This window comes from Triticum aestivum, chromosome 4D (assembly GCF_018294505.1).
Source record: "Triticum aestivum cultivar Chinese Spring chromosome 4D, IWGSC CS RefSeq v2.1, whole genome shotgun sequence".
Lineage (NCBI taxonomy): Eukaryota > Viridiplantae > Streptophyta > Magnoliopsida > Poales > Poaceae > Triticum > Triticum aestivum.
The window spans coordinates 175,350,363-175,373,820 of record NC_057805.1 but is presented as its reverse complement, the minus strand read 5'-3'; the positions used below and the strand labels follow the sequence as shown (position 1 = coordinate 175,373,820).

Genomic DNA, 23,458 nt, shown 5'->3' with positions numbered 1-23,458 from the left:
ATAGTGATGGGTCCACCCACTCATTGCCCCAATAAAAATCCTCAATGACCAAAGCCTCAAAGCTATTCTCGCCCACCTTCTCACGCCTCTTTTGAAACCATTGCATATTCTTCCGGTTGTATGAAACAAAGACAAGATCATTCAACCTTTTCCATTGTAACCTGTTCCTTTTCTTCGTATGGATCTACAAAGTAGAAACAAGTGAAATAAGTAAATTACTTGCTGAAATCATCATTGAACAAACACAAATACTGCTTTACTAGTTGACTTACAAATTCAAACGTGCTCCAATTCCTCTCACAACCAGATGATGAAGCACAAAGACTAACAATGCGCTTTGCAAACCTTTGTAGGTCAATGGCCCAACCACCAAATGAACTCCACCAATCAACTAAAATGATAAAAACTGACACATATTAAGAGTTTGTACAGAAATTACATTGCTGGAACTGGAATTAACATGCTGAAATTAACATGATGCATTTAATATGACTCACGAGGGTTTCTTGTGCTCATGGTCTCGAGTGCCAATGGATTAGAAAAGCCTTCTCGCTGGCCCTCATAGAGCACAGATTGTTGATCAATCTTTTTTCGAACATTGGCATCCGGTACCATTTTTGCAAGCACATCATTAAAGCAGCTCCTAAGCTCCCCAACTAAGGCATCATCATTTCTGCTTACAATAGGAAAGAACTTTCCTGGGTTCAAAAATAGAGCAGCCCCATACAATGGATGATCCATTTGATTCTCCCAACGCTTGTCAACAATGGCCAAGATCTTCTTGAGCAATGGTTGCTTGTTTTGTTGAGGGAAACCTAGATTGAGCCTCTCCTTTGCATAAATCATAAGTGCTTTAATCTCTGGCATGGCAGGCTTCTCATCACCATCCGCTACTCTAAGAACTCTAAGAAGTGGAGTTGAAGCTCTAAGGCAGTCCTCAATTGCGCTCCACCACTCCGTTGAAAGTATAATCTCTTGCACATTCAAGCCAACTTGTGTTTTTGCTAACTTGTTTCCAACCCATTCATCAGATGTAAATAAACTCCTCAATGCAGCCTTGTTCTTGACCAAACTCCTAAGTGTGAGGATGGCTGTGGCAAAACGAGTGGCTGCTGGTCTCACAAGATCCCCACCCGTGGCCTTCCTCATTGGACTAAGAAGTCTTCCATGTCTATAGATGAAAGTTGTGACACGTCTAGCCCCTGCAATAGGCTTCTTAAATGCCTTCAACTTTCCTATATCTTCCAACATTAGGTCCAAGCAATGACATGCACACGGGCTCCAATATAGAGTAGGCATCCTCTCCATTAGAAGGTGACCAGCTTTCTTGTAATTAGCACCATTATCGGTGACAACTTGTACCACATTCTCTTTTCCAACATCCAGAATTCTCTTCTCAAGCAAATCAGCTATCATATCACCGTCATGACATACACTTGAGGCATCAACCGACTCCAAAAAGAAAGTGCCCTCTGGACTATTAACAAGGAAGTTAATCAAATGGCGTCCTCTTTTATCCGACCAGCCATCCGACATGAGTGTGCATCCATATTTTTTCCATGCTGACTCGTGTTGCCTCCTCAAAAGTCCTGTTTCCTTCACACAATCATTAAGCAATGGCTCTCTCAGCTCATGTGCACTAGGAGGCTTGTAACCTGAACCATATTGACAAGAGGCTTCAATTGCGACCTCAAACTGCCTACTACTTGCAGCATTGAATGGAATGCCACACTCGTAAAAGAACAATGCCCACTGCATATTGACATAATGCCTCTCTCCCGGAGTCTTTGTGCTAGACTCCATGTTGCTTTGAGAACACCCAGAGCGTTTTTCATCTACAAGATCCTCAGGTGTTCTTCGTAGCATGGCAACAATTGGCTTGGAACTATTGGCGGCAGCAGCAACATTTTACCTTGCATGTTGGTGATAAACGCTTTCTTATTCTGTTTGGCTGCTGTCCCTGAGCTTGGCCTTTTAGAGGCGATGTTTGCTCCAACTGAACTCACCTCCACAACCTCCTGATCATCATCTACATCTACTACTCCCTTGATCCTCCTATTTTGCTCCAAATATGCTCTCATTTCTCTCCTCAGTTGTGTGGTGGCCTTACGACAACCAATTGCATCTCCCCCGACGCCCGCAAGATGCTCCTTGTGCCTCTTGATCCCTCCAGAAGTTATCTTGCCACAAAGAGCGCACACAACAAGATCCTGATTTGGAGGCTCAGACCAATATCCATAGTTCCATCCCGGATCATTTGACCGTTGTGGCTTCCTTGTTGGATCTTTCATTGGATCGTAGGTGGGCTCACCCCCATCAGCTGCTGCATTTCCATCCATGGTGCTACACTTCTACTACCTGCAGCAAACAACCAAACACAAAGGAATATTAGCATAACTGATAAAAGGGCTGCCATGGCAACAAGGCAACAAACAATAAAGTACTTACTAGATAGACAAAAGGGTACCAGACAGATGAAAAGGCTGCCGTGGCAGCAACTAAACTACTCTACTCATGCAGATATAGCAAACAGCGACAATCAACTAGCCATTAAACTAATCAGCATTCAACTAGTCATTAAACTAATCCATTGTTGAGCACAACACATCATGCATCAGTATTCAACTAGCCTTTATTCTAATCCACCCATCAATCTAAGAGCCATCATTATTCTAATACAAGCAGGAGCCCATCATTCATTATTCTAATCCACCCATCTTCCACTAATATGCTATAAAAGGAGGGGGGAAAAGAGGAGGCAGGAGGGAAGCCCCATACCTTGTTGATTGCTTGTTGCTGCCTGCTGCCTTGGTCCTCTTGGAGAGGTGCTGCTTGCTTGTTGTTCTGGAGAGGATGGAGAATCTGCAGGAGAGGAGGGGGAGGAGGAACTGCAGGAGAGGAGGGGGAGGGGGATCTGCCGGAGAGGAGGGGGAAGCTGCCAGAGAGGAGGGGGAGAAGCTCAGATCCAGCCTGGGGGTGGGGGAAACTGAAAATGGTTACATGTCTCTCTCTCTCTCTCCCTCTAGTACCTGTTGGCGCCAAAACAGACTTTCCCGCCCTTTCCTTCCCTCCTAGTTATCTGTTTCCCGCCTAAACCACCCAGCTCTGTCTAAGGCGTCCTTATTTGCCTAAGGCAGGCAGAGTGGCGCCTAGGTGGACGCCTTGGACGCCTTAAGGACTAAGGCGGACGCCTTAGGCACACATGTAAGGCAAGGCCGATGCCTTGACGCCTAGGCGTCGCCTAAGCGACGCCTTAAAAACAGAGCAAGCACCTAATGTGGCGCGACCGCATCGTGGAAGCCTGGAGTTCCACGAAGAGGTCAGGGAAGTTGGTATTGCACCAATGGCCACCAACCACCTCGCGGAAGCAGCTCCAAAGGAATTGCGCGGACATGCAGGTGAAGATGTGATAGTGTGTGAACATGGACTTCTAACTCCAGCCACACTGCTATCCTATCCTATCCCATCCTTACAGGCTCAATAAATGTCTGCCTTCTTATCCTGCCAAGTACAGGTTATCCTTGACCCTTGTGCTTGCTTGGAGAAGAGTTTCCTTGGAGATTGGGTTGAAAACAACATTCTACCCCTCAACCCTGTCATCGGGATTGGATGTTGACGATCCCGACCTTGTCGCGCAGCTCCTGGAACCGGACGCGACCAAGTGGCTTCGTCAGGATGTCTGCCTTCTGCTCACCAGTCTTGATGGCCTCCACGACCACCGTGCCCTTCTCGACGCAATCTCATATGAAGTGGTATCGGAGATCAATTTGCTTGCTGTGGTCATGCAACACTGGATTCTTGCAGAGGGAAATTGCCTACTTATTGTCGCCAAAGATGAGTGTAGCGGTGGTGTCTTGGTTCAACATCTCGCCGAGAAGACGAGCCAACTAGATTCCCTGACATGCCGCTGTTGTTGCCGTGATGTACTCCGCCTCGCACGAAGAAGTCGCGACAACCTTCTGCCTCATCGATTGCCAGCTAACGGGACTGCTCCCAAGGAAGAACATTATGGCAGAGGTGCTCTTCCTGGAGACAATGTTGCCAACGTGGTCGGAGTCCCTGTAGTCGACCAGGTTCTCGCTGCCACCACGGCGATACACGCATTCGTGCGTGATCGTGCCTGAGATGTACCAGAGCAGGTGTTTGAGGGCAGCGAGATGATCGCTTGTCGGGGCTTCCATGAACCTACTCAGGAACCCGACAGTGAACGAGATATTCGGTCGGGTATGCACGAGATACCTAAGGCTTTCGAGATGGTGCGGTACAACGTTGCGTCCACCGGCTTCTCGGCGCTCTCCTTGCTGAGCTTGAGCCATGCCTCCATCGGGGCTTGCACGGTGTGGCATGTAGACATGCCAGCTCGCTCCAGAATCTTGGCGGCGTAGGCCGTTTGCGTGATTGTCGTGCGACCACGCTCCTGGTTTACCCCTAACCGAGGAAGTACCGGAGCAGCCCGAGGTCGCTCATGCTGAAGAGATGTTGCATCTCTCACTTGAAGTGTTGAACCTCGCCGTGCTCAGCCCCGGCGATGACCAGGTCGTCGACGTAGATGCCGACAGTGAGCAGCGTGTTCGCGGTGTCACGCAAGTACACGCTGTGCTCAGAAGCGTTGCGGGAGAACCCAAGTGATGCGAGGCTCGCATCCAGCTTGGCGTTCCACGCTCTCGGGGCTTGCCGGAGACCTACAGGGCCTTGTGTAGCTTGTACACGCCTTGCTCGCGTCCTTCCGCGATGAAGCTAGGTTGCTGGGAGACGTAGACTTCCTCCTCAAGGTCGCCATTGAGGAACGCCGCCTTGACCTCCATGTGGTGAACTTCCCAGGGCCAGGATAAGTCGAACAGACTCGAGCCTTGCTACGGGAGCAAAGACTTCCTGGAAGTCCACCCCTGTGCGTCGCGCATACCCTTTTGCAATGAGCCGGGCCTCTTGCTTGACAATGGCGCCGTGCTCGTCCTTCTTTACCTTGAACACCCACTTGAGCCCAATAGCTCGATGCCCTGCGGGCAGCGTGGTGAGTGTCCAAGTAGCGTTGTCATCGATCGACGACAGCTCATCTAGCATCATGCGATGCCAGCAATCCTCACGCTCTGCTTCAACAAATGTGGTCGGCTCCTCGCCGGCCATCAGATGCAACATCTCGTCGTCGTCATCGTCGTCGAGATTCACCGCCAATTGTGGTGGCTTGGCGAGGTCATCGACACGTTGGTACCAGTGTGGGACGCCGGCACTATCATCGGCGTCGAACTAGTCCGATCACACTGTTGGTGGAGTTGCAAATTGAATCGGCACAACTTCGCTTGAGGTGTTCGGGGTTGCTAACCGCGAGGTTGTTGTGCTCGTTGTGTTTGGAGCCACTGGGCTTGGGGCCGCAGTGCTCGGGGTGCTGTACGTCTGTACCCAGGGTCGTTGAGCTCGGGGTTGCTCTGCTCGGGGTCTCCATTGTGCTCGGGGTTGCTGCCCCAGCACCATCACTTGTGCACACCGTGTACTCCACGGTGAAGGAGCTGCTTGCTGGCGCCTCCCAGTTCCAACGTGCCTCCTCGTCGAAGATAACGTCGCGGGAGACGTGTACACGCTTCATGACGGGGTCATACATCTTGTACGCCTTGATCCCGTCTCGTAGCCCATGAACACCATCGGGGTGCTCCTGTCGTCGAGCTTCTTTAGCTGTGGGCGCGCCGTCTGACGTGCCCAACACAGCCGAAGGTTTGAAGGAAGCACACATCAGGCTTCCTCCTGTACCACACCTCGTAAGGCATCTTGCCGTCGACGCTCCTTGTGAAGGAGCGGTTGAGGATGAAGGCAATCGTGAGCACGGCCTCCCCCCAATACGTGCCCAGCACCTGCTTTACTTTGAGCATGCAGCGTGCCATCCCGAGCACCATCTGGTTCCTCCGCTCGACGACGCCGTTCTGCTACGGCGAGTAGGGGGCCGTGAGATGATGTTGCACCCCTTTGTCGTCGCAGTGCTTGTAGAACGTGGCCGACGTGAACTCGCCACCACAGTTTGTGCGCAGCACACGCAGCTTGTGGCAGCACTCAACCTCTGTTGCCGCTTGCTGCTTGACGATGCCTCGCTCCGCCTCGTTCTTGGAGCGAGGAGTATCGCCCACATGAACTTGCTATAGTCGTCGACGAGCAGCAGGATGTAGCGATGCCCGCCAGGCGTTGCCGGGGTGATCTGGCCGCAGAGGTCCCTGTGGACCAACTCCAGGGGCTTCTTTGCCCGGTACCTTGCTCTCTCAGGGAAGGGGCAGACGCCGCTGCTTCCCGGCAAGACATGTGATGTAGGTTGGAACCCTATACGGCCGATCTTTCACGAAAGGAGCGGATCCCAACTAAGAACATGAAGAACACGAGGGGAAAACGAGGGAAAACACAAGAGGAACTCTCAAAACCAACAAGATATAGTCACACATATGCTAGATCCTCGAAACACAAGGGGAGATACACGATCCAAAGTCAACAACGGACGATACAAAGGGTAACCGGTTCTTCTCCGTAAGGAGGTCTTGATGGGGCCACCCAAGAGGGGGTCTTGAATCCAACGTGATCGTCTCCGTAGAGGGGCCGCGGTCTCTCTCGTGGAGCAGATCCGTATGGATGAGGAATGCTCTATCTCACATATGAGCTAAACCAATGCTAACCCTAGAAAGAGGGAGATGGGAGAGTATATATAGTCTAGGTGGGCGAAGGGGTACACGGGCCTCGGCCCTTACACTATGCGCAGACAGGGGAGGCCGGATGTCCGGGCGACGGGCCGGATGTCCGGGCTTTCGCGAGGTGCCGGATGTCCGGGCTGGCGGTGCTGGCCTGGATGCTCTCTGGATAGGCGGGGTTCGGATGTCCGGGAGCTCGGGACGGGCAGGATGTCCGGGCCTTTGGCCGGATGTCCGGGCTGAAGTGGTTCAGCTTCGGGTATGTTCTGTGACGGGCGCCGGATTTCCGGGCGGAGGTCGGATGTCCGGGCTGTCGGGCCGGATGTCTGGGCTGAGGCCGGATGTCCGGGGCCTGTAGACTTGGCCGCTGGCTCCTTGGCGCTGGTGACGTTTCCAGGGGCCGGATGTCCGGGGTCCTGGCCGGATGTCCGGGTCCTGGGAGTTGCACTTGACTCCTTCTGTTGGTTCTCCTCGTCCGTGAACTTGGCGGCTTGTCCGTCTTCATGAGCATCTCCAGGAGGGTCCTCTTGACACCTACTCATGCATAGCATATTGGACTTAGGTAGTAGCCATGTCTCGAGTGGATCATATGTGATATCACTAAGGAAGTCACCTCGTTCTCGAGAGCTCTAGCTCGTGCTCGTGTCATAGATCCTCTTGGCTCTTGATGAGACGATGGTAGGTCCATGGGGATGACCGTAGGATGCTCCGCATCATCTCCCCTCCCTTGGGAAAGATCCGACCTCGGATCGAAATCCTCATCACCATGGTGTGGGGAGAGATCTTTGATGTTGAAAATGTCGCTCACGGGAGTACTTGTCGCGTGGGATGTCGATCTTGTAGGCGTTGTTGTTGTAGCGTGCAAGCACCTTGAAGGGTCCATCGGCTCGTGGTAGTAGTTTGGACTTGCGTTCGTTGGGGAAGCGGTCCTTGCGAAGATGTAGCCACACAAGATCTCCATTGTTGAATATCATGGGTTGCTAGTTTGGACTTGCGTTCGTTGGGGAAGCGGTCCTTGCGAAGATGTAGCCACACAAGATCTCCATTGTTGAATATCATGGGTTGCTTGTTGACGTTGAGCTTGGTCGTGAGTCGTTGTACTTGGCGCTCGATTGTGTGCCTTGTATCTTCATGCATCTTCTTGAGGTAGTTGACTCGGGCACTCGCGTTCATGGTTTGTGCGCTCTTGTAGTGGTAGAGGAAGAATGTCCAATGGGGACAACGGGTTGAAACCGTAGACGACCTTGAAGGGGGACTTGCCGGTAGTCGAATGTCTTGCACGGTTTTAGGCGTACTCGGCGATAGGTAGGCACTCCTCCCACTCCTTGATGTTCTTCTTTATCAACACGCGTAGTAGAGTGGAGAGTGTGCGGTTCGTCACCTCCGTTTGGCCGTCGGTTTGAGGATGGTATGCCGAAGAGAACAAAAGGTTGATTCCGAGCTTGGCGCACAATGTGTTCCAAAAGTAACTCAAGAACTTGACGTCGCGGCCCGAGACAATCGTCTTTGGCACTCCATGTAGTCGCAAGATTTCCCTACAAAATAAATTTGCAACATGTGAAGCATCGTCTATCTTGTTGCATGGTATGAAGTGTGCCATTTTGGAGAATCGTTCCACAACAACAAACACGGAATCCTTGCCATTTCTAGTTCTAGGCAAACCAAGGACAAAATCCATGCTAATATCTTCCCATGGTTGATACGGAATTGGAAGAGGCATATAGAGTCCATGAGATTGAGCTTTAGACTTAGCTTTGAGACATGTAGAGCATCGGTTGGTGAAGCGGTTGACGTCGCGAAACATCTTTGGCCAAAAGTAGTCCTTGGAGTGCGTGGCAAATGTCTTGTTGCGTCCGAAATGTCCCATTAGTCCTCCGCCATGAGATTCTTGCAGAAGCAACAAACGAAGAGAGGACTCGGGGATGCATAGTTTGTTAGCTCTCATAAGATAACCATCTTTGATGTAATAGCGTTCCCAAGATGTATGCGTCAAACACTTGGCATAAGGAATAACAAAAGTAGGATCATGCTCATACAAGCCTTTTATGTGCTCAAAGCCAGTGACATTCAATTCAAGTTGAGTAACAAGCATGCATATACGGGAAAGTGCATCCGCCACAACATTTTCCTTTCCTTTGATATACTTGATGACATAAGGAAATGACTCAATGAATTCACTCCATTTAGCATGATGCTTGTTCAGTTTAGTTTGACCCTTAAGATATTTAAGTGTTTCATGGTCGGTATGGATGATAAATTCATGAGGGCGAAGGTAATGTTCCCATTCATGCAAAACTCGCACTAAAGCATATAGCTCTTTGTCATAGATAGGATAATTGAGTTGCGCTCCGGAAAGTTTCTCATTAAAGTATGCTATGGGGCGCTTCTCTTGCGTTAACACACCTCCTATGCCATTACCACTAGCATCGCAATGAATTTCAAAAGGTTTGTCAAAGTTGGGCAATGCAAGCACGAGAGCATGAGTAAGCAAATTCTTAAGCTCATTGAATGCGCTATCTTGCGATGGTCCCCAAACAAAGGGTGCATTCTTCTTGCTCAAAGCATGTAAAGGAGATGCAATAGTGCTAAAATCCTTCACAAATCTTCGGTAGAAACCGGCTAAACCAAGAAAACTGCGCACTTGTTGCAAATTGGTTGGTTGGGGCCAAGTTTTAATAGCATTGATCTTAGATTCATCAACATGAACACCCTTGAAAGATACTACAAAGCCCAAGAAAACAAGCTTATCAACGCCAAAAAGGCATTTTTCCATATTAGCATAAAGACGCTCTTTTCGAAGAGTTTGTAGCACGGTGCGAAGGTGGGTGACATGCTCTTTGAGAGATTTGCTAAAAACAAGGATATCGTCGAAGTAGACCACAACAAACTCACCAATGTAAGGGCGAAACACATAATGCATAAGACGCATGAAAGTACCGGGTGCTTCGGATAAACCCATAGGCATGACTAACCACTCATACAAACCAAACTTAGTGAAAGCGGTTTTCCATTCATCACCCTCTTGTATGCGGATTTGATAGTAACCACTTTTGAGATCAATTTTGGAAAAAATAGTGGCACCGCTAAGCTCATCAAGGCGTGGAATGGGGTACCTATAGCGAACGGTGATAGCATTGATGGGTCTACAATCGGAACACATGCGAAAGCTACCGTCTCTTTTTGGCACAAGAATGACCAGTGGTGATGTTGATGTCGAACCATCCCTAAGTAGGCGAAACACGGTAGGAAACAGAAGCCACAACTCAAATTCTCAAAGCAAAACGGGTCAAAATTGTCGGAGTTGGTAGCGGGAAGGCTATGGTGGTGCTATGCGGAAGTGGTGGTGGTATGCGGAAGTGTATGTGGGCACCGGGACAAAATTGGGCGAAAGTTAGGCGGGAAACGGGGCGGTGGATGGAAGTGCTGCTGTCAGGGGCCGGATGTCCGGGCGGTCGGGCCGGATGTCTGGGCTCTGGATCCGTGGACGAACTCGATGAACACCGTGTGGAGAGGTCAAATCCGGGGCAAAATTCGGAAGATTTTGTGGATGGAAATTGGGGAAAAGATGGGGGAAAGCTAGATCTACCTACAACACACGAAATCCGCGGATCAAATCCAACAAAACTTCATCACACCAACAAATCACAAAAAAAAATTTGGGGCTATTTTTGTGGGGCAATTTTCGAATTAGGAACAAAATCAACAAAACTAGGCTAGAAAACAAAAAGAGGGGGCTCCGAAATCATGATCAACGTGGCTCATGATACCAAGATGATGTAGGGTGGAACCCTATATGGCCGATCTTTCACGAAAGGAGCGGATCCCAACTAAGAACACGAAGAACACGAGGGGAAAACGAGGGAAAACACAAGAGGAACTCTCAAAACCAACAAGATATAGTCACACATATGCTAGATCCTCGAAACACAAGGGGAGATACACGATCCAAAGTCAACAACGGACGATACAAAGGGTAACCGGTTCTTCTCCGTAAGGAGGTCTTGATGGGGCCACCCAAGAGGGGGTCTTGAATCCAACGTGGATCGTCTCCGTAGAGGGGCCGCGGTCTCTCTCGTGGAGCAGATCCGTATGGATGAGGAATGCTCTATCTCATATATGAGCTAAACCAATGCTAACCCTAGAAAGAGGGAGATGGGAGAGTATACATAGTCTAGGTGGGCAAAGGGGTACACGGGCCTCGGCCCGTACACTGTGCGCAGACAGGGGAGGCCGGATGTCCTGGCGACGGGCCGGATGTCCGGGCTTTCGCGAGGTGCCGGATGTCCGGGCTGGCGGTGCTGGCCTGGATGCTCTCTGGATAGGCGGGGTTCGGATGTCCGGGCGAGGGGCCGGATGTCCGGGAGCTCGGGACGGGCCGGATGTCCGGGCTGAAGTGGTTCAGCTTCGGGTACGTTCTGTGACGGGCGTTGGATTTCCGGGCGGAGGCCGGATGTCCGGGCTGTCGGGCCGGATGTCCGAGCTGAGGCCGGATGTCCGGGGCCTGTAGACTTGGCCGCTGGCTCCTTGGCGCTGGTGACGTTTCCAGGGGCCGGATGTCCGGGGTCTTGGCCGAATGTCCGGGTCCTGGGAGTTGCACTTGACTCCTTCCGTTGGTTCTCCTTGTCCGTGAACTTGGCGGCTTGTCCGTCTTCATGAGCATCTCCAGGAGGGTCCTCTTGACACCTAATCATGCATAGCATATTGGACTTAGGTAGTAGCCATGTCTCGAGTGGATCATATGTGATATCACTAAGGAAGGAAGTCACCTCGTTCTCGAGAGCTCTAGCTCGTGCTCGTGTCATAGGTCCTCTTGGCTCTTGATGAGACGATGGTAGGTCCATGGGGATGACCGTAGGATGCTCCGCATCAACATGCATCACACAGCTCGTTGGCGTGCATGATGTGCGACAGCCCACGCACGAGTCCACCACGAGCCACCTTTTGTAGCCCGTCGAAGTGTTGGTGTCCGAGCCGAGCATGCCAACGCCAAGCGTCGGAAACATGGCCCACGACGAGGCACATAGGTTGTATGGGGCAAAAGAAGAACTTGTGCAGGCGATTTGATCCTTGGGTTACCTTGATGAGCAACCGCCCGTCCTCGTCTCGCATGGAGAGCACTCCGCGATGGATGTTGATGTCGTATCGGCTCTCGTCGAGCTGGCCGACGCTCACGACGCTGCTCTTGAGCACTGGGATGAAGAAGACGTTCGTGAACGCCCTGTGGTTAGCCCCGTTGTTGGCGAAGACGACGGTCCCGCGCCCGTGGATGTCCACCACGGAGCCATTCGCGAACCGCACCTTTCCGGTGATCGAGCGGTCCAGCTCCGCGAACGCGTCGACCGAACCAGTCATGTGGTTCGTGGTGCCGGTGTTGAGTAACCAACCCTCGCTGAGCTTGTCTCCTACAAGCGCGGGTGTGGTCATAGCTTTCTCCTCATTGAGGAAGATGTAGCCGCACGCACACACCGTTGTCAGGGAGCCATCTCCCGCCAACCCGGTGGACCTGAACACTTGGTTGTTGGGGTATGGCTGACCTGAGTCACCGTGCGCTCCTGTACGGACTCGACGGTCGCCACCATCATGGTCAGGGAGTGGCCCACCAGATGCGCCGTACCCTCTTGCATGGACTTGGCGGGACTCGACGTTCGCGGTTGCTGGGGCATGGCTTCCCCACGCTTGTGCCTTCATCGCCTCCAAGTCGATAGGCCCCGAGAACAATGTTTTCCGGGCAATTCCTACCACTGTAGAGATGGATTCTGCTGACAGGCTCTGTGCCGCCTTCAAGGACTCGACGTTTGCCGGGACCATGGTTGCGCGAGTCGTTGTGCCCGGTTTGGGCGTAGGCCAGCATCATTGCTGGCCCAGCGTCTACGTCAGCTTGGACGAGGTTTGCCTCGGCTTCGGCAGCCTCGTCAGCTATCCTCTTGCGGCAATCGCGGGCCCAGTGGCCCTTGATGCTGCAATATCGGCAGTTGTCCTGGTCGTCGTTGCCGGCACCTCGTCCAGCCCCGCCAGGCTGCTGGGGCTGGTTTGGCTTGCGCCCGCGGTTGCCGCCACCACTCTGGGTGTGACCGCCGCCTCTGCCGGTGCCGCCTCCGCTGCTATGGGCACCGCCACCACGTGCTTGACGCTTCCTCACCTCCCACTCCTTTGATAGTAGGAGTTGTCCGCCGCCGGAGCTCTCGCAGTCGTCCTCGACTACCCGCAATCGGCCCGTGAGCTCCTCGATGGAGAGCTCGCTCAGGTCAAGCAAGGTCTCGATGGAGACCGCTACCTGAGCGAAGTGAGGTGGCACGACGCGGAGAAAATTTCGCACGACTCGCGTCGTCCATGGTGTTGTCGAGCACTCGGAGCTGCCACGCAAGGCTGGGGATATGCATGGCAAAGTTGTCGACGAGCTCGCCCTCCTTGAAGGTGATGTTCTTGAAGTCCGCCCGTAGCTTCTGTGCGTTCGGCTCGCGCAAGCGGTTGCTACCGAGGCGCTGGGTCCGGATGGCTTCCCATGCCTCCTTGGCGCTTGCCTTCGCCGCGAGCATGCCGTGCATCTCCGGCTGCGTGGAACGCATGAGCGCTGCCACGACTTTCATGTCCTCCTTTCTCTCAACCATGCCGTCCTCCATGGGAACCTAGCGGCTCGCCTCATGGAGGTTGCACGCCATGATCAACGCCCACTCGTTGTAGTTCGAGCGCGTGAGCATTGGGAAGGTGATGGGCACAGTAACGCTGCCTGCGGTCTCGCGCACGATCTCCCTAACCACGACCTCACTGCTATGGTAGCGCCTGGACCGGCTGCGCCCTCACTGCTCCTCCGGAGGCGGCGATTGGGAGCCGTCCTGTGATGGCTGCGACCTGGTACCACCCAAGGCGGTGCGCTGCTGCTCTCCTTCTACACCGACCATGGCTATCGGAACGAGGCTTTGATGCCAATTGTTAGCCCAAACTATTGTGGTAGGGGTGTATTATGGGTGGTAGGGGCTCTACCTTATATGTGGTAGGAGTCCTGATTTGGAGTGCTAACTGTATTTTCCTAGTGGTAGGGGTCCTGCACTATGAGTGGTAGGGTCCTATACTATGAGTGGTAGGGGTGCCCAAACTAGTAGTATTCACTCACACACACACACACACACACACACACACACACACACACACACACACACGTACGCTTGCACAAGCAGTACTTGTTAGGAAGTGTTAGTATTGGTCTAGGAACCCTTATTAGTCTATGTTTGCTTTTCTTGCCCCTGGGGCCTTCAATAGAGATAAGTTGTTTTCCTAACATGGTATCAGAACTAAGAGTTCTTGAGTTCAAGACCCGGCTGACGCAATTAAATTGCAGCCCACTTTCGGTCCACGTTTAGGTCCGAGGGAGCCACACGTGAGGGGTGTGTTGACGTATAAATGTATTGCCTAGTCTCTTCCATCAGATCGGTCTTTTGGTTGCATTGGCTAGAGCATGCAGCGCTTAGTCTAGTTTTTGGTGTGTTTTGGTGATGCGTCCTATAACCCTCCTAGTTTGTTCCTTCTAAAAAAAGTCCAATGTCTTCTGGATACATGATGGCTTTTGCATCTTTGTCTTGTGTGTGCTTCCTAACTTCTTGCTCTATATTTTCCGCTGCACCTACCAAATCCATTGATATTTTGTGTTTCTCATGTCATGCGCGTCTGCCAAACTTTTGTCCGTCAGCCTTTTTCTGGTCGTTGTCCTCTTTGTAGGATTTCTATGGCCTCTCTTTGCATTATTGATCTAAACCCATTCTCTTGGAGCTTCTTTCGCCGTCGGTTTTCATGGGCCATGATTCTTTAAACAATGCTTCATTCTCTTGATGTCATCTTCTATTGACAACCCATCTTCTCTTGTATCTTCTATTGATGCGGTGTCTTCCTCTGATGTGCCATCTCTTCGTTATCCCCTTTGGTGACTCGACAGGTTTTGAAGACTCTTCATGCTATGATGACACTCTCAAGACGCGGATTTGGATTACCATTTTTTTTCTAGTATTACACTTCTTCAAATGCAATGCTATTGCGTAATGCATTTGATTTGTGTGTGTGTGTGTGGGGGGGGGGGGGGGGTGTTAGGAAGTATCACTATATATATATATAGAGAGAGAGAGAGAGAGAGAGATAAGTTGCTTTCCTGACAGTACTAAGCTTGAAGTTGAATATTTTTCTCTGAAGGAGTGGCTTCATTTACAACGGAGGATGCAAGTCCTTTTATAGGACAAAGAACCGACTATAGGCTGCACATTACGTGCACTACAAACTAGTAATAGTGTGTGAACATGGACTTCTAAGTCCAGCCACACTGCTATCCTATCCTCTCCTTACAGGCTCAATAAATGCCTGCCATCTTATCCTGCCAAGTGCAGGTTATCCTTGACCCTTGTGGTTGCTTGGAGAAGAGTTTCCCTGGAGACTGGGTTGAAAACAACATCTCTTGCACTTGGAGGAGTATTCTCAAAGGTCGCGGTCTTATCAAATAAGGCTTGGTATGGCGTATAGATGGCCAAAACATTAATATCTGGGAAGATCCATGGTACCAAGAGGGATTACTAGAAGACCTAGTAGTACAGTTAGAGGCCAAATTTTACTTCAGAAGGTCTGTGATCTGATCGACCCTATTTCTGGACAGTGGGACCAAGATCTTGTTCAACAAGTATTCAATGCTGATGTTGTCCCTCATATTCTGAGTATTCCAAATAAGGAGGGATTTGATGATCTTCCAGCTTGGCATCTCGATCCGAAAGGTAACTTTTCGGTTCGTTCAGCTTACAAACTCAAACTTCAGTTGGACGATGTTGCTGCAGGTCAAACATCAACTTCCACTGTAGCAGTTCTGACAACAAGCACTGCAAAGGTTTGGACCAAGCTTTGGAGGTTGAAAATGCCTAGGAAAATCATCATGTTCCTTTGGAGATTGAGTCACGACACCCTTCCTGTCCGGTTAAATCTTAAAGCTCGTCGTGGAATTGACCTGGATACCATTTGCCCGATGTGCAAACGCCTCGACGAGGATGGCGGCCATGCCTTCCTCAAATGTAAATTTGCGAAGGCCGTTTGGCGTGAAGCTAACCAGGAGCATGTAAGGGGATTGCTGCTCAGTTGCGCTGATGCAAAACAATCAGTCGAAGTTCTGCTATGCTTGGAGAATGTGACATCCATGTTCTGCATTTGTTTGATGTGGAATTTGTGGAAGCTAGAAATGCTGTTAATAATGGTGATAGGTGCCCTTCAGCAGCGGCGATCGTATCCTGTAGTGCTGTACAGGTTACAGAATTTTCTGAACACCTTCGTATACCTTCATGTTCAGTTGTAGCGCCTACTGAGCGCTGGTCTAAGCCTCCTGATGATTTCCTAAAGATGAACATTGATGGCTCGTTCCTAAAAGATAACAGTACAGGAGGTTGGGGCTTTTGTGTATCGGTGCTGGTATGGGCCACATCTTGTCTGAAGGCGATTGAGTTTGCGGCTGAAGTTGGGTTTGGGCGTATCATCATTGAAACAGACTCGACTGTGCTCGCTTGGGCTCTTCTTTCCAATGAATTGGATACTGCTTGTAACGGAGTTTTCTTTCGGGAGGCAAAATTTCTTCTTTTTACTAGCTTTATCGAGTTTAAGGTGCTTGTGTGTAAGCATGGCTGTAACTCAGTGGCGCATGTCCTGGCTACCCCATGGTGCCCATATGTCCCAGGGAGGTACCATGTATTGGCATGATACTGTTCCTGACGTTGTATCTTCTCTGGTGGCTAGCGATCTAGCTGCTTCTGTATGTTAGTAATAAAGCCAGGTTACTGTTTAAAAAAACGTGGGGGTGGGGGCGGGGGCCAGCCTTTTCCTTTTCAGTATGCAAAAGACAAGGATATATTGAGAATTTTAGGTGTGTGCTCAGGTAGACTAGCCAGCCAACAGTTGTTGGTTAGACATGTGCGACCTATGAGCTAATGCTTTGTCGGTACACATACTTATATGACCATTCATGCATTTTCTTGAACTCTCCAATTGTAAATGAGATGAACAGAATTGTGTGTATCAAATCTGTCCATATCATGTTGAATGGCTTTTAAATTGTTCTGCATCTTGAATTATATCGTACTAGCAGAATGCATAAAATAATTGCTCATTTGTTGGCCTTCTTGTTAGACTGGGAGAACGGCATAGAGTTACTCTTTATCTGTTCCATATTAGTTTCAATACAGCACATGGTTCATTGGAGAAAGATAGTTTAAGCCCCTCGTACTTTATGACACACCATTTGCAGCTAGAGTATTTTTTGTGTTCTTTTAAGTGGCAATTGGGAATATGTAGCCACACATTGCACATTTTTCTGCACTAATAATTATATTGCACACGACAGCTGTAGTATTATGCCATGAAGACCTTAAGTCTGGACGTTTTACTTTCAAAAGAATTCTACTGGAATGTTCAACGAATAACCATATTAATTGAGCAGGTAGGGACCAAAAGAGACAAGTCCACTTTGGATGATACAACCAACAGAATTAATAAGTTACTATTCAAGGTAAACCCTGTAAAGTACTCCCTCCGTCCCAAAATAAGTGTCTCAACTTTGTACTAGCTTTAGTATAAAGTTGTACTAGAGTAGAGACACTTATTTTGAGACGGAGGGAGTAACATTTTTATCAGAGTTATTTGTAGCATGTCAATTTTCTAACGGGGTATTCATTTTTTTCAGATTAGATCTATACGTATGTGTGGCTCTTTGGCTCTAAACATGTGTGGAGTTGCTTGTGGTAGGCTAGATTTGTGTTATGAGATCGGTTTTGGTGGCCCCTGGTACGGTTACCAAATTATTAACGATAGTTTCACATGGAAAATATATAAACCAAAAGTCACATCTAATTGTTAAATTTTCCTCTAGGGATGTGGCTGCTGGAGCTTTGATTCTAAAGGAAGCTGGGGGTTTTGTTTTTGATCCGTAAGTTGTCAAATTTAGTCAAAACTATGTGGCTGGCTCTTGCTATCATAGTACATAATTTGATGAGATTTTGTTTTTACATTTCTTGTTGTACATTTTCTTTCATTTTGACTTTCAGGAGCGGTGATGAGTTTGATCTGATGGCGCAAAGAATGGCAGGATCAAATGGCCACCTCAAGGATCAGTTCATCAAAGCATTGGGAGATGCAAGCTGAATAACTTATTTCTCTTTTCAAGTAGAATGAAAGAATGTAAGATGGCCCCACCAATAAGTAATTAAGGGCTAATTTTTGTGTAGTTTTAAGTGGACACTATATGCATATTTTGCAAACATGGCGGATGTAATGACATGTGGATATATTGCTCGTTTTATTGACCATGCAAGTAATGGTGTGATCAAACAGTGGGGCATAGCTAGATGAGCGTTGGGAGCGACTGGAAGGGTGAACGGGAGGGTGACGTGCTTCACGACCGGCCGTTATGCTTGCTGCCGGCTTCCTCCCCGGGAAGGGTGTCTCCCGCGAGGGAACGGGCGGGGCGAGGAGGTGGGTGTGGTGATGGGAACAAGGGAGACTTCGGCTTTGACGGTGCTGTTGCGCTCGAGCCCTCTCTTCCTCTCTACGCTGGCCGACCTGGCAGTGCGGGGGCTCCATGGCCGCCAGGAGTATGGTGGTGCGCGTGCTAGATCTAGCATGGTGGTGCGCGTGCTGGGCCGGATGCGGGGCAGGTGCACATGCCATAGAGAATCCGACCGGGGTATGGTAGATGGTCGTGGTCGCTGGCGAGCAGCTGGAGTACCGTTGGCGGGCACGGGGCCAGCGGTGGTGGTGCTGCCAATCTTAGGGCTCATTTGGTTCTTGGGGATGGTAAACGCTGGGCAGGAAACTCCTAAGGCGAGATTTCCCTGCTCATTTCGGATCCCTGGGCAAATTCTCCAGCTATTTGGACGGGGAGTGGGGGGGTGCCGGGGGAGGGCGTGGGAGAAGCTTGCGCCGTTGCGTTTCGGTCGCCAGAGCGAGCGAGCGAGAGTTCTCTTTCCCGACCTACCGAGTCGTGGAACTGTATCCCGGGGAAAGCCCGTGGAAAGGGTCGGGGGTTCTTCGCCCATATGGGTGCCCAAATGCCATGGTTGACTTTTCGGGCTTGATCCGGCCCATGGTTTCTCAGGCCAGGGGAAGAGCGGGGATCCCGGAGGGATTCTGATGCGGAGCATCCTTTGGTCATCCCTATGGACCTACCATCGTCTCATCAAGAGCCAAGAGGACCTATGACACAAGCACAAGCTAGAGCTCTCGAGAACGAGGTGACTTCTTCCTTAGTGATATCACATATGATCCACTCGAGACATGACCACTACCTAAGTCCGATATGCTGTGCATGATTAGGTGTCAAGAGGACCCTCCCGAAGATGCTCGTGAAGACGGATAAGCCGCCAAGTCCATGGATGAGGAGAACCAACGGAAGGAGAAGAAGGCAGCTCCAGGGCCCGGACATCCGGCCCCAGCCCCGAACATCCGGCCGCTGGAGACATCCACTTCAGGAACGTTCCAGCCGCTGAAGCTACAGTACCCGGACATCCGGCCCCAACCCCCGAACATCCGGCCCGACAGCCCGGACATCCGGCCGCTGCCCGGAAATCCGGCGCCCGTCACAGAACATGCCCGAAGCTGAACCCTTTCAGCCCGGACATCCGGCCAAAGACCCGGACATCTGGCCCCTCGCGGAGGCCCGAACATCCGGCCCCGTCTGTCTGCGGACAGTAAAGGGCCGAGGCCCATGTACCCTTTTGCCCCCCTAGACTACGTATACTCCTCCTCCTCCCTCTTTCTAGGGTTAGCATTGTTTAGCTCATACGTGAGATAGAGCATTGCTCATCCATTACGGATCTACTCCACGAGAGAGACCGCGGCCCCTCTTCGGAGAAGATCCCCTTGGATTCAAGACCTCCTCACGGAGAAGACCCCCATCAAGACCTCCTCACAGAGAAGAACCGGTTACCCTTTGTGTTTCGTGGATCTAGCACATGTGTAATCGAATCTTGTTGGTTTGAGTGATTCTCTTGTGTTTTCCCTCGTGTTTCCCCTCGTGTTCTTCGTGTTCTTAGTTGGGATCCGCTCCTTTCGTGAAAGATCGGCCATATAGGGTTCATCTTGGTACCATGAGCCACGTTGATCACGATTTCGGAGCCTCCCCGTTGTGTTTTCTAGCCTGATTTTGTTGCGTTCTTCCCGAATTCGAAAATTACCCCACAAAAATAGCCCCAATTTTTTTTTGTGATTTGTTGGTGTGATGAAGTTTTGTGGGATTTGATCCGCGGATTTCGTGTGTTGCAGGTAGATCTAGCTTTTCCCCAACTTTTCCTCAATTTTCATCCACAAAATCTTCCGAATTTTGCCCCGGATTTGACCTCTCCACGCGGTGTTCTTCGAGTTCGTCCACGGATCCCGAGCCCGGACATCCGGCCCGACAGCCCGGACATCCGGCCCCTGACAGCAACACTTCCATCCACCGCTTCCTTTCCGCCTAACTTTCGCCCAATTTTGTTCCGGTGCCCACACACACTTCCGCATACCACCACCACTTCCGCATAGCAACACCATAGCTCCCTCGCTACCAACTCCGACAATTTTGACCCGCTTTGCTTTGAGAATTTGAGTTGTTGTTTTCCGTGTCCTATTGTGTTTCGGCTATTTAGGTACAGTTCGACATCAACATCACCACCGCTCATCTTCGCCACGGACTACTACGAATGGCTACATCATTTCGGTATCAACCTCACCTTGGTATCATCTTGGTATCGTGATATCATCATACGTTCTCGCAATTGCATTGATAACCCCATAGCCTTACTTTTGCGTAGCTTACCCATCGAGACTAGCCTTTGAGTATTGCCGGCAACGTGACTTGTGCACATTCATGATCATACTTTCATAGCATACCATATCATCGTGGTGCATATCTTGGTATCATCTCTTGTGTCACAAAGTTGTCATTGCATACACAATTGCTATCTTAGTTCGTGAAGCATTGCATGAGAAAGAGCTCAAACAACAAAGAGCCAAACAAGCTTTTAAGCAAAAGAGGAAAGATAAGCAAAGAGCTCATAAGCAAGAACCATAGCATCATACAACATTAAGATTGTCATACCCGATCATCTTGGATCATATCACCGAAATACCATACATATAGCATACTTGGGATAGAAGTCGTTGCATTTTTGCTTAGTAGGTTGTGCACAAGTTCGTATCCGCCTATTGTGCAATCGTGCTAGCGTCTCTCTAGTGTTGTGCAACACGAGCATTTTCGTGGATTCCACATTTTGGCTCACCCTTGGTTGCACGATCCCACTTATCTATTTGCGTGTGTGTTTCCATGTACCTTATCTTGCTTGGTCTACTTGTTGCATTTGCAAATTTGTGAATCTTTTCCAACATTATTGAAGCTCACTAACGATTGCATCAAATTTTGTGCCACCATCCAAACCAAGCTCCACCATAAGCTTTTACTTGTGTAGGTGTGAGAAACCGACAAGAATTGGTACCAATTGTGCTATTTCCTTGTTACACATTGGAGTGATCATTGATCCATCTTCAACATCGGTCAAGGTACATTTGGTATTGGTTCTTCTCTTTCTCCCACTCACATATCTTTGTTTCGAATGATGGATAGGCCAAGTTCTTCTACCAACTCACTCTTCTTGGAGCAAGACGACGACATGTCATCATATGTCACGAAGAGCCACCTCTTTGGTGCCCAACGAGCTTTGCATCAAGAGCAACAAGCAATGAGCGATCACATCGACCATCTCGCCACCGACTTGCGACTCTCCGAGCAACGTACAAGAGACTACTTCGACCACAAGATCGACAAACAAAAGCAAGAGAGCAATGCAAGAATGGACGAGATTCGCGCCTTGTTGGTCAACCGCTCTTCTACCTCGTCGTCCTACTCAAGACGGAGCCGTGCAAGTCGACACTCCGACGACACTATCTCTGGCTCAAGTACCCCGACATCAAACACTCTTCGTCGTGCCGCGCGTCAAGATCGTCAAGCAAACCGCAATCCTCTACACGACACCGCCTCTCAAGAGCATCGACATCGTCAAAACCAAGCTACATTCGTGCAAGCACAAGAACGAAAACGCCAACGACAACAAGAACAAGAGGAACAAGCGCGACAACATCAAGATGCACAAGACGCCGAAGCACAACATCAAGAACAACAACTACGGGAAGCTCAAGCACTTGAGGCGCAACGTGCCCTTCGAGATTCAAGTCGAGCCATAGCCAACCGAGGCCGACAAGCTCGCCTACAAGACGAAGCTCAAGAACGGATTTATCAATCACGTGTGCATCTTCAAGTTCCACAAGTTCCTCGTCAAGATCGACAAGCGCCTCCTCAAGCGAGACAAGAACATCAAGTCCATCGAGAGCATGAAGACAATGGACCTCCTCTAAGACAAGAGCAAAATGAGTTCGACAACCCTCCTCGCCAAGAGCAACATGAGATTGTCAATCCTCAAAGACATGGGCATCATCATCCCCGACCCCAACACAATGAAGAGCAACGATATGGCAAGCTAAAGTTCACTATGCCCAAGTTCACCGGAAGCAATGACCCCGAAGAGTACATCTCATGGGCATTGAAGGTTGACAAAATCTTCCGCTTGCACAACTACGAAGAAGAGAAGAAGATCGCGATGGCATCCCTTGAATTCCAAGACTACGTCCTCATTTGGTGGGAACAAGTCATTGAGCGCCGAGAGGCCAAAGGTGAACCACCAATCATCACTTGGGCGCAAATGAAGGATGTCATGAGAGCACGTTTCGTGCCTAACTACTACAACCACGACCTCTTCAAGAAACTCCAACTACTCAAGCAAGGAACCAAGAGCGTTGAAGAGTACTACAAGGAAATGGAGATTTCCATGATATGAGCCAATGTCACGGAAGATGATGAGCAAACTATGGCACGTTTCTTGAATGGACTCAATCATCCTATCAAGAAGATTGCCGACTTCCAACCATACTCGAACCTCATCGAGCTAGTGCATCAAGCTACCAAAGCGGAACGGCAAGTGCAAGATGACCTCAAGTATGCCAAGTTCTCATCCAAGTCCTACGGCTTCGCCAACAATCAAGCGTCACCGACTCCAACACTTTCTACCTCAACCAAGCCATCTACAAGCAACGACGACAAGTCAAGTTACAAGAAAACTTCGACAATCTCAAGTCGTCCTCCTACTACAAGAAACTTCAAGCCGAAAGCTTCATCCTCATCTACCCCAACCGATGAGACCATCAAGACGAATTCCTTCAAATGCTTCACATGCGGCGGCCGAGGCCACAAGTCCTTTGAGTGCACAAACAAGCGCACCATGATCCTCAACGACGACGGAACATACGACTCCATGAGTGAAGGAGAAATGGAAGCCCTTGAGCAAGTGGCCATGCACCGGCAAGTGAACAACGAAGATGAAGATGATCAAGTCTTTTGTGACGAAGATTCGAGCCCCGCTCTTGTTGTCTCCAAGGTCTTGACTCTTCAACATCAACAAGAAGAAGACCAAAGATGCCATATCTTCCACACCAAAGCCGACATCAATGGAAGGTCCGTCCAGGTCATCATCGATGGAGGAAGTTGCCATAACTTAGCAAGTGAAGAACTATGTTCCAAGCTCCAATTGGTCAAGATGAAGCACCCGCACCCTTACAAAGTTCAATGGCTAAGCGACAACGGCACCATCCAAGTCGAGCATAGAGTACAAGTCTCTTTCAAGATCGGAGCTTACGAAGACACTTTGGAGTGTGATGTCCTTCCGATGACCGTTTGCCACCTCCTTCTTGGACGGCCATGGCAATTT

The 23,458-nt window shown here is 50.0% G+C and overlaps 2 protein-coding genes across 2 annotated transcripts in view; both read left to right on the top strand.

Annotated features, from left to right (window-relative positions):
- Window positions 1-17,979, top strand: part of LOC123097129 (inositol monophosphatase 3) — a 30,042-nt gene extending 12,063 nt beyond the window's left edge. Inside the window, exons 7-10 of the mRNA XM_044518879.1 lie at window positions 17,110-17,178; window positions 17,353-17,453; window positions 17,539-17,595; window positions 17,714-17,979. Of these exons, the coding sequence (XP_044374814.1) occupies window positions 17,110-17,178; window positions 17,353-17,453; window positions 17,539-17,595; window positions 17,714-17,810 (324 nt within the window). The 3' untranslated portion in view covers window positions 17,811-17,979. The remainder of the gene's footprint in view (window positions 1-17,109; window positions 17,179-17,352; window positions 17,454-17,538; window positions 17,596-17,713) is intronic.
- On the top strand, window positions 14,737-16,463 carry LOC123097128 (uncharacterized). The gene is made up of 2 exons (XM_044518878.1): window positions 14,737-15,406; window positions 15,467-16,463. The coding sequence occupies exons 1-2, from the start codon at window positions 15,193-15,195 to the stop codon at window positions 15,973-15,975; spliced, it is 723 nt and encodes a 240-aa protein (XP_044374813.1). The 5' UTR covers window positions 14,737-15,192; the 3' UTR covers window positions 15,976-16,463.
- Window positions 17,980-23,458: the final 5,479 nt, after the last annotated feature.